Source organism: Neophocaena asiaeorientalis, unplaced genomic scaffold (genome assembly GCF_003031525.2).
Source record: "Neophocaena asiaeorientalis asiaeorientalis breed wild unplaced genomic scaffold, Neophocaena_asiaeorientalis_V1.1 scaffold492, whole genome shotgun sequence".
In the NCBI taxonomy this organism is placed as follows: domain Eukaryota; kingdom Metazoa; phylum Chordata; class Mammalia; order Artiodactyla; family Phocoenidae; genus Neophocaena; species Neophocaena asiaeorientalis.
This window is the reverse complement of record NW_020171985.1, coordinates 468,985-479,943: the sequence shown is the minus strand read 5'-3', so window position 1 is coordinate 479,943 and position 10,959 is coordinate 468,985. Positions and strand designations below refer to the sequence as shown.

Sequence of the window (10,959 nt, the reverse complement as noted above, 5' to 3'; positions counted from 1 at the left end):
CATTAAAATTAAACTCTCAATGAATATTTTGCCTAGAATCAGGAGAATGAACTAGATGTCTTCAGAAACATTTGTCATGTGAGTTTCTGGTCGGTTTCTGTCCTTCTCAATCTATGCCTCTCTTTCTCAGTACCATTGGGATGAACTAAAGAAAATACCCTTGTATGTGATAAAACCCAACGAAGTGTGATAGTTTGAATTTTTAATGGATCTCAAAACAGACTTTTCAAGTGAATCATATGAATTATGTACTTGGGAAATTATCTGTAGCCACATCTTAAACAAGACTGGCTTCTGCAGAAGCTTAGCATCTTCCCTGAGCCCCTTCTCCCGGTCAGGGACAAATTGAGTAAGAAGTCTTTCCAGACAAATTGGGTTATGTGAGACAGTCCGCAACCCATAACGGTTTAGGTTTCCTGTTCTAGAGGGAGAGATTGGACAAAGGCCCAGTTTGGCAGAAATCCATCAGTGAAACTCACAACTTGTATAATCAAGGGATCTATCACTTTGAATTTGAGAGGTTATCATTTGGAAATGCCCTGGTTTTATCCACATATCTCCAAGTGACTTTGGGGGCTGCTTCTCTAGCACAGATGCTCATCAATAGGTTTCAATCACTAGCATTGTTGGGCCCTCAGTAAAATAACTCACAGCTTTCAACTCCGAATGTTATATGCATGCATTATTGAATTCGCTCTTTGCACTTATATTAAATTATGATCTCATTAGCAAGGAGTTAAATAGGTTTGAGCTACATTTGTGAACTACATGATATAAATACTGTCTCAGAGGAAGCATCTAGCAGCTAAGCACTGCACAACTCTGCAAATCATTGTGGCTGCCCCTGTGGAATGAGGGTCACTTGGGCGGCCAGAGTCCAGTATTACCAGCAGTCATATGTGCCTGCTCCCAGCTTGTGGAGAAAGCTCAGGCTGATCCAAGGGTAGAAAGATTAAAATAACTTAAACCTTCATTCTCCTAGAATGCTGCATCCAGAAACCCCTGTGAAAAGAAATCGATAAAGCTTCTTTAAAGGGGTCCAGATACTAATGTAGTCTAGGGCACATTTTGAACTTCCACAGCCTCCAACAGCTACTGTAGAGAGGTAAATCCCTTTACTACACATATCCCAAGGTAACCTATGGAAAAGAATATAAAGGACTGTAGAATAAATCCTTTTATCCAACAAAGAATCTTCTCTTGCTTGGTTATCAATTGGCTTCAACTTCATAAATCAAGCCCTGCCTGGGCAGAGATGTCTGTAACTGCCTTCCTGCCTGAAAAGGCTAGGGAAGCAAGTGAGCAATTCGGAAAGGTGACTTGTCACCATGAAAACCTGAAATATATTCAGTAGAAAAGCCAGTGAAAGATGGCTTTTCTCCCTCCACTGGGCCGAAGATAATTTTTAGAAGTTGTTCCAAAAAATCACTAGGTACCAAGAAACAAATGCAGTAACTTAGAGTGAGCTTCGGATGAAGCATAGCATGAGGGATGGGCTTCCAGCTTAGCTTGTGATAAGTTTCTGTTATCATCATTCAGATATTGTGTTCTTAGAGCAAGTTTCTAATTAACTATGCAAATACACCATCCTTGCTCGCATATTTCTTTTACTTCTCTGTGATCTCCTTGTCTTTCCCTCCATGACCTACACATTTACACATATATCCATCCCTCCTAAGGGCACCATTGATGATCTCTCGGCATCATTTATTAAACAGACATTTGCTCTTTAGGTGTCCCTGCTCAGAAAGGAGAAGTGAAGCCATGTAGAGCAGAGTATATCCCACATTCTCTCAGATCAATCGTACTACACCATGGATTCCTATATTTTTCAGGCCCAGAACAATACCCATAGTACAAATCCTTATCTCAACCCTTCTAGGATCACCATATGGGGGAATCAACTTGGTCATTAATTCACGAGCCCATTTTTTTTTCTTCTCCACTATGGGAAAACTCAGCACCCTCACGCCACTCTGTCCACATTTCTCTCTTCATAAGAAAGAATCCAACGTGGCTCCAAACTACCTATTTTAGGTATTTCCTGAAATCAACTTGAAAAATAAATTGGACAGTTCTTTTGAAATATATCAACATTTTTAGTTTTAGGGTTTTTTTTTTAAATAAGCAGTTTCTACTTTCACAGGGGAAAAAAAATGGTCTTCTTATCCTAAAACTGTCTTCATATGTAACACTGGCCATCACTAAGATGACATTGAACTTTGCAATGGCTGGTTCATAGCTCCCAGGAACGAGCTGGGAACCTAGACAATCGCCACCCGGGGCTGGATGCCCTGGATTAATGAGCACAGTGCTTTGTCGCTGAGTTGTTGCCAGGTGTGGATGGCAGAGATAAGCAGAAATTTGTATCAGTTAGTTATGTTTTCTTCAAAAATAGAACTCATTTTCAAGGCATTATGAATTACATTACTATCCCAATTAAAAAAAAAAATAGATGCTACTCCGTGACTGTTGGCAGCATTCAGGAATAGTCATCCTGCCACAGGTCTGTGCCACCTTCACATGCTGTTAACCGACTATCTAGTTCACATTCACTCTCATCCTCTCCATCTGATCAACAATCCATACACAGTTTTATGACATGGGTGCAATTTACACCCTTTACATAGGAGAAGTTTACACCCTTTCCCCCCTGAACATTTTTTAAACGAAATGGAACAAAGAGTTGGAGTTTAGAAATAGTTACTCTTTGCTTCCTTTCCCATTTCTCAGGAAGCTTTGTATTTTAACAAGGAATGCTGCTCAAACTTAAAGGTGTGAAATCCTCATGATGGAAATAAAGGTACCAGTGAGGAAAATATTTGTGGACAGGGGGATGTTCCCAGACCCCTTGAAATTACATCACAAAGCCCTCCTGTTCTCTCCCTATGCTTGCCAACCTGTGTTTTTGTCTTACGAGGGCTCTACTCAGCAAAACGTCCATAGCAAGCCCTTCAGAGGGGAGAATGCCTGCCTCATTTCCATGATAGGAATCTGATCGACTTTGTTTAATTCTTTCTTTTCTCTACTGAAGTGAGTACAGTAAATATTTCTGACTTATAATTCTCTCAGGTACCAGTTAAGGGCCTCCAGTAATTGCTCTGAAACATTCCCCTGGAGACGTATTGCTGCGTCACAGTGAAAGGCCCCAGCTGCTAGATGTACCCTTGCTAGGATGATAGTTAATTGGAGTATGGTGATCCCTAAAGAAAAAATTCATTATGAACATCCAAGCCCTAAGAATGAAAACAATGAGGACTGCTACCCCTTTTCTGTGTGTTCCATTGGAGAATGTACAGTACAGAGTTGGATGCGTGTTACTTTGCCTTCTGGCCTGCCCCATAAGTTGCTGTGCAGTTTTGAGCAGATTACTTAACCTATCTGTGCCTCGATTTCTTTACTTATAGAGACCATAAATCTACCTTCTTGAAGTGATTATTAAACTTGACCAATAATAGTAATAATTTTATTATGTGTGAAGTACTAGGCTGAAAAACAAAAGCTAAAAGAGTGTTTTCTAATCAAGTATTTATTGAGAGAACTATTCTAAGTGGGGAATACAAATACATAAGTCATGGTCCCTCCCCTTGAGAAACACAGCCTAGAGGGAGACACAAGACCTGGGCCCAAATAATAGGGCAAGGTAGAAGAGGAAGGAGGAGGGAGAGAAAATATTGGGTAAGGAACAAAAATGGCATCATGGGGAAAGTGACATTTAAAATGACCAGATGTCCACCTAATTCCACTTCCTTTAAAACACCAAATTGTGTGTGTGTGTGTGTGTGTGTGTGTGTCGGGAGGAGGGTGTCAATACATTTGGTTGATTTGAATTGAGTTTGGCAATACATCCAGTAAGGTACAGTAAGAGAGAAAATTACGTGGTTAAAAGCAGTTTTTCTCTGCCATCTTGGGAATTTATTCCACCCGCAGCAACATACAATTCTAGGAGATTTGGCCTTTAAAGTACTTTCTTTTCTTGGCAGCTATCCTAACCTTGTTAAGTGGTATTATCTGTGATTTCTGATTACAGCTTTTATGCTCCTTGCCTGTGCTACTTCTTAAAATGTTTGTTTTTCTCCTTCATTTTTATTTAGAAGTTCCCAAGTGCACATTGGTTCCCTGTCAGGTTCCTTAAGCCCTGTGATTTTTTTTTTCCAATCAAAGACTAGACTTCTAAGGGTATATCATTTGTCAGATTTCTCTAAAGCCCTGGGGCAACAGATGAGGTCTGGACGCTCTAAGGCAGGGTTTCTCGGCCTCGGTACTGTTGACATCTGGGGCTTTGTTGTGGAGGGCCTCCCTGTACCAAGTAGGGTGTTTAACAGCATCCCTGGCCTCTACCCACTAGATGCCTGTAGCATTCCCCACCCTCCCAGTTGTGACAGTGAAAAATGACTCTAGACATTGTCCAATGTCCCCCGGAGGACAAAATGACCCCCGATTGAGAACCATTGCTCTAAGGTAACCTCTACTGTAACCGTGGATGCCATGGGCATAGAGAGCACCTACCAACCATTCTGTGGGAGCCACCTGATGGCCTAAGGCAGGGGTAGGCCATTTGTCAGAAAAGTAGGATGCTAAGTTGCTGACCTGGATGCTTAAATGCTCAGCCTGGGTTTTGGCAGGAGTGGAGGGTGGCAGCCCAGACTAGGCCCCAGCAGGGGAAAAATCTACCCTCCTCTAAAACCAGTGCATCTCAACCCTTTTTATCCCAGGACCCCTTTACACACTTAAAAGTTATAGGGAACCCCCAGAAGATTTTGTTCATATGTATTAAGTCTATTAACACTTAACATATCAGAAATTAAAACTGAAGAATTTTAAAATAATGTATTAACACCCTTAAAAATAATAAACCCAATGTATATTAACATAAATAACATACTTTTTATGAAAAATAACTTTTTTAAAAAATTAGTGAGGAGCGGCATTGTCCTATTTTTGCAAATAGCTTTAATGTCTGGCTTAATATAAGAGAATAGGATTCTCATTTCTGCTTCTTCATTCAATGTGTTGTGATATTACATGTCACGTAGCCTCCAGGTAACTCCACTGTACATCATGAGGGAATAAGAGTAAGAAAGACAAAGAATGCCTTAGTATTATTACAAAAATAGTTTTGACCTCACAGACCCTATGATGAAAAGTTTTCAGGGATCCTCCAGGGGTCCTTGGACCACACTTTGAGAACCATTGTTCTAAACGAACATGTCACACTTTTATCAACCTGGCTCACTTAAGGGTTGACAAATTTTTTAAAACCCAGGATCTCTAGGGAGAGGTCTCTATTTGGACCTTAGTGTGAGGGCCTTTAATCAGACTGCTCTGTTCCTGAGATCTAGAAAGAGCAGCTGTACTAAAGAAACTGAATGAAGTAATTTGAAGAGTATAGTAGCTTGAGGGAGGTCGGGGCCTGGTAAGGGCTTAGAGAGCAGCGTTGAAGACACTGGGCCCTTTACAATAAGAAAAAAGGAAGCACAGAAAGGAAGAAAAAAATGCTTTGTAATTTTTCCTGAGGTCCTGATGGGGTCAGTCACCCATATGCCATTGGAAAGCACCTCCCCTGCAACTTAAGCCGACTGTCCTAATCCTTAGCCTGGGTCCCAGTGCCTAGCTTAAGGCACAGCACTGGAAGAAAGGTGGTTGGTGATAAAGTAAAAAATAATAGGGGGAAAGGAGAGAGAAGGAGGCCAGACAGTGGGGATTAGGGGAGAAGGCAGTTCCAACACTGATCTCAGGGCCATAGATGGCCTGTCTGTCCTTTAAAAGTCTAAGACTTAACTTTCACTGCCAGTGATATACTAAAGAGGCTCCAATTTTTATTTGAGTATCTTTTGTTGCTTTGCATTCCAAGCAAGTCTGGCTAGCATCTGAGAAGCCTCCGCTTCTGAGCACTGATTGAAGGAATTGTTTAAAGTATAAAAGGACCTCAGTTTCCTGGTGAGAAACAAAATGCAGACATTCTGGCTGCCAAGCTCTGCACTACCCAAGAAAGTGTCACCTCCGTGACACTAAAGGTTTACAGTTCTTCAAATCCCAAGTACTCTGAAATTGCCTATTATTTTAAAATGATGATATGTTTCTCAGAATTCTCAAGATGAGATGGTCCTTCTGCTCTCAACAGCAAAGGGGAGAAGAAAGGAAATAGGCTTTGGGGACTTGGTCTGATAGAGGCCAGATCTCTGTGACAACAGAAGTCTTGTCAATGACTGGATATGTTAGTGGGTCCAAGTTACCCAAAATAAGCTCAGAAATTCTATGGAATGTTCATAGTTACAGAAATATATCCGTTTTCCTCCTGGTAAATTGGTGGCATTCAGAAAAACGTGCACTAGTATTGGCAGTACTGTTCACGTGAATCTGAACACAGAGTAGTTCGTTGCCTCATAATAGAAATGTGCCACCCTCTGTAAATAATGCATTTTTAATCTAAAGTTATTAGAGATATTTTATTTAAGATTCATTAGCTCTAGAAAGGAGACAGAGTAAAGGTCATTATTCCCATTTTACAGCTGAAGAAATTTCTAAGAGAGAAGATCGTTATCCTAGAACCAGTAGGGTATCCTGCGTTTGCCCAGTGGCTCTGAAAGAAGTCCTCACACTTTAAGCGGTGGAGGACGAGGGAGCAGTGGGCTGGCCTCCTGGGGACTTATTAGCCTCTTAGTTGAGGAAGTCTTATCTCACTAGAACAGCTCATCTAAACTTCCTCCACAGCGCTACCCATAGGGGCAGTCAGCTTGCCATTTCAGGTCATGCCATATTAATAATCCATTTTTAAACAATCTAGTTCACCTTTTGGTGATCTGAGTCGCTCACAGACCTATGACCATATCAGAGAGACAGCTGATCAGTAACTCAAAAACAATCCATAGACCAGTTCTCCCATTGTTGAAAGTATTCTTATCCAAAACTCAGAGGTCCACGTTATACCTTTAATACTAAGACAAGTATGTGCTTAAGAATGCAGTTTATGAAGACACGTACGTAGTACAGTTCTTTCTGAGCTCATTTTCAGCTGGGCAACAGATATGTATGATAAAGGACAACTCATCAGAAGGCATGTTATTCACGTAGAATCTACTATCCTGTTCGGATTCATCCTTTTGTCTCCACATGTGGAAACGCCTCCCCTTCTGGTCCCGCTCCCTTCCCCACTCCTCCATAAAACTTGCTTTCTGTCTGGAAGTACAACAAGACACCCAGTTAGATCAAACCTAACACACCTCCGTCACAAAGCTACTGCAAGCTGCCGCCGACAATTGTCACTTGAGGGGAGACCCTCCTCACCCCACACAGCCTATCTGAGGAGTGCCTTTTTTCTATCCTCATTATTTAACAGTGTGTGCCGATTACTCAAAGCGATATGGGCAGGCCCTGGTAAATATAGCGTTGCTGTAGTGTTAATTTTTATAAGGTAATGCTCAGGTTGCCTGCAGTGTCTAAAATTACTCTGTGGCCAGGGCCCCCTGCTTTATCGCTTTCTATAGTTTTAAAGTAGTTTGAAGCTTGAATAACATAAAATAACATAATATAATGTTATTTATGTTATTTCCCACGTGAAGAACGCCTGTAAACCTTGCAGTATTGAAACTCAGTGAACAAGGCATCTTAGACAAGCTGAAAAACAAATGGTGGTACGATAAGGGGGAATGCGGAGCGAAGGACTCCGGGAGTAAGGTCAGTCGCTGAAGGTCTTTTTGTACTGATTAGCAATCACATTTTGAACCACTGTTTATTTTCTACCCTAAAACGGCTTTCCTTCCCAACAGACACTCCCTGACACAGTGGGACCCCTTTATAACACCAGCGCTGAGGGAATGAGGCAAACACCAGTCTCAGAGACCTGCCATGTGACATCAGTCATCGACTCCGGCGAGCTATCCTTACGATTAGGGAACTCAATCTGACCCACCATGTTCCCAAAGCAGTAAAATCACGAGCTGTGTTATAAGGGGGTTTTACTGTATTTCACATTTCGAAAGTTCAAAGAGAAAATAGAACAACAACGACAACCCAAAAAACAAAAAATGATCCAGTTGTGACAGTACTTTTTCTTAACCTCTTACAGTGTCAGAGACTTTGTAGTTGTAAATGCCTTTGGTTATGAATATATTATGTCGATCCCACCTGAAAACAGTCAAAGAAATCAATAACAAAGACTGGTCTCTGTAAGCAGAATGATTAGCCAACCTCCTCTCAGCTGCTGTCGTATTGAGTTCAGCATCTATTTGGATCTCGAATCTCATTAAGTCTGTCACACTTCTCTCTTCCAAAGGTGTCATTTGAATCTCTGTACGTAATACTTTTAAAATTCAGTCGCATGCTCCTTAAGGGTATACCTTCCCAGGATAACATCACATTGATAAGCATGAAACACTCTTCCCCGCCTCCTTCCTGCCCCCCTTTGCTCCCCTAAGAAAGTTCTTTTTTAGTTTCAATTTTTGCCTTTCCTTTTTTTGAACTAATATTGTGGTATCAGTTAATTCATTTCATGAAATGCCACTCATTTTCCTTGTGCAGTGAACCATTTTGCTACTGGTTTTCTACATCCCACAGCAGGGAATTCTTTGAAACTTAAATACGTGGAACTTGAAACTTTGTTGCTACGGCTTACATGGGTGATGTAAAGGACACTTTTTCCCCCATCAAAAACCACATACATATAAAAATCTAATGGGAGAGGGCAGGTTACCAGAAATTGGTCCCTTTCCTAATGGACTGTGGAACATCCTTGCAGACAGCTTCACCTGCCTCCTTAAGGAGATGATCCATTGTTTCCTAAGTTATAGAAATTCTTACCACTTGTCTAGCTAACTGTCACTCATCCTAGAAGAGTGACTATTTGCAAGGTTGTTGTAGACATGAGGCATGTCCCTACCCCTCTTCCCGACCATGCGACTTAATTCCAATTGGCCTTCTTATTAAGGTAAACAAGTGCAGGACTGGCTCCTATGAAAACAGAATCAGGACATGGCCATATTGTCTTTACATTTAATTCTTTACATGATACCAGGACTGGCTGAGCCACAGAGTGTTGAGTGTCAGCCATGGCCGTCATCTGGTCACTGTGCTATCATTTGAATAAGATACTCAATTCACTGGCTTGACAATTTGGGTATTCCATTCCGTTGTATTCAGCAGCAAAATGGTTACATTCCCTCTAAAAAGACTACAAAATGCTACTTTATTTTATTTTTTTCAAAGAAAGGCTCCTGGCCCTTGCTGTGTCCTACCTCAAGGTAGGGCTCAAGGCACCAACTTTTTTCCTTCCGTTGTTCAGCAGTTCAGTTTCTGCTTTTTCATACCGGCAGATAGCTTAGTCGGATTTGCAGTTTGACCTGAAAGTCACTGACTGGCTTCCTCGATGTTCCCCCCATTTTAAATAGAGAGCAGATGAGTATAGGGGTGTTTTGTTTTGGTTTTTTTCCCTAATTATTCTCTACATTCCCTGGAGTAAAAGCTGAAAATGAGCCGGATTTTTTTTCTAATCATCAGCCTCCTGGAAAAGTTTTCTGATTTGTATGGAGCCAATTCAGGACCCAGCGGGTCCTTAAACTCTCAGGAAGAAGGAACAGAGCCAATTCTTTGTGCTGTGCCCTTGTTCCCGCAGCACAAAGACTTGCTGCTTTGAGGATGAGGCCTTAGCAACTAGTCCCCAAAGGAGCAATTTCTCAGCCACTGGGTGAAAGGGGAGAGTTAATCCTTTTAAAACACACCCTTGTGAAGTAACTCCCCAGATATGAATATCAGGAACCTCTAACGGTCTCACCTGTCATCTTAAAGACCAGTTGTTGACAAGAACAAGGGAGAAAGAGGTGTTGCGGGGCAGAGAGGGGAAAGAGTGCTTCAAGTTCCCAAATGAAAAGAGTGTTACATTGACAGAGATGATGTCACAGCTCAACTCTGGCAAATGGTGTTTATCAAGGCTGGCAGAGGACTAAGTTGTGCTTGTGTTTCCACTTTTGCTCCCATGGCCCAGTGCTGTTTCCTTAGTTGTTGACACCATCTTGAGGTACTAATGGATTTAAGGAGTCAAACTAAAAGAGCATTTAGGGGAGGATCACAACTGTCAACAGAAGCACCATCTACCATCTTGCTGGCCATTGTGAAACATCAGCCAGTTGCCAGAGTTGAGTCATAGCATTTACATCAATGTTTAGCTGTTTTACAACTTAGAACTATCATATACTGTTGCAATGCATTATAATGTCCCATTGTCTTTGTTTTCCCCAAGAACTAATCACCTTGTTCATTTCTCTTAGGACAAGACCAGCGCTCTGAGCCTGAGCAATGTGGCAGGCGTTTTCTATATACTTGTCGGAGGTCTGGGGCTGGCCATGATGGTGGCTTTGATAGAATTCTGTTACAAATCACGGGCAGAGTCCAAACGCATGAAACTCACAAAGAACACCCAAAACTTTAAGCCTGCTCCTGCCACCAACACTCAAAATTACGCTACATACAGAGAAGGCTACAACGTGTATGGAACAGAGAGTGTTAAGATCTAGGGGTACGGTTAAGGTCTAGTAAACTAATCAGCTTATGTTACTGTATGTCAATCTCTTTTTCTTTTCTTGTTGTCTTTCAGTTTTGGTTTGTTGTTTCAGGAATTGTCTATTCTTTGCAACCATTTGATTCTTTGAAAATAATGGTTGTGCTTTCTTGTCAGACAGTGGTGCTTTCCTAATAGCATAGTTGTAATTAAATTGTGGTCTGCGACCCAAAAGGAAAAAAAAATTCTCTAGAGCAGCACTGTTCAGTGGGAATATTTGCAAGCCACATGTGAACCACATGTGTAATTTTAAGTGCTCTTCTAGCCATTTTCTAAAGTAACACAAGCAAAATTAATTTAATGATATATTTCATTTATCCCAGTATATTCGAAGTATTATTTCAACTTGTTATCAATGTAAAAAGTGAATGAAGTGTTTTACATTCTTTTATATATATATATATATA

The 10,959-nt window shown here is 41.1% G+C and overlaps 1 protein-coding gene across 1 annotated transcript in view; it reads left to right on the top strand.

Moving 5' to 3' along the window:
• The window catches only part of GRIA3 (glutamate ionotropic receptor AMPA type subunit 3), a 278,754-nt gene that overhangs the window by 262,559 nt on the left and 5,236 nt on the right, over window positions 1-10,959 (top strand). The window contains exon 15 of the mRNA XM_024747199.1: window positions 10,263-10,510. Within this exon, the coding sequence (XP_024602967.1) occupies window positions 10,263-10,508 (246 nt within the window). The 3' untranslated portion in view covers window positions 10,509-10,510. The remainder of the gene's footprint in view (window positions 1-10,262; window positions 10,511-10,959) is intronic.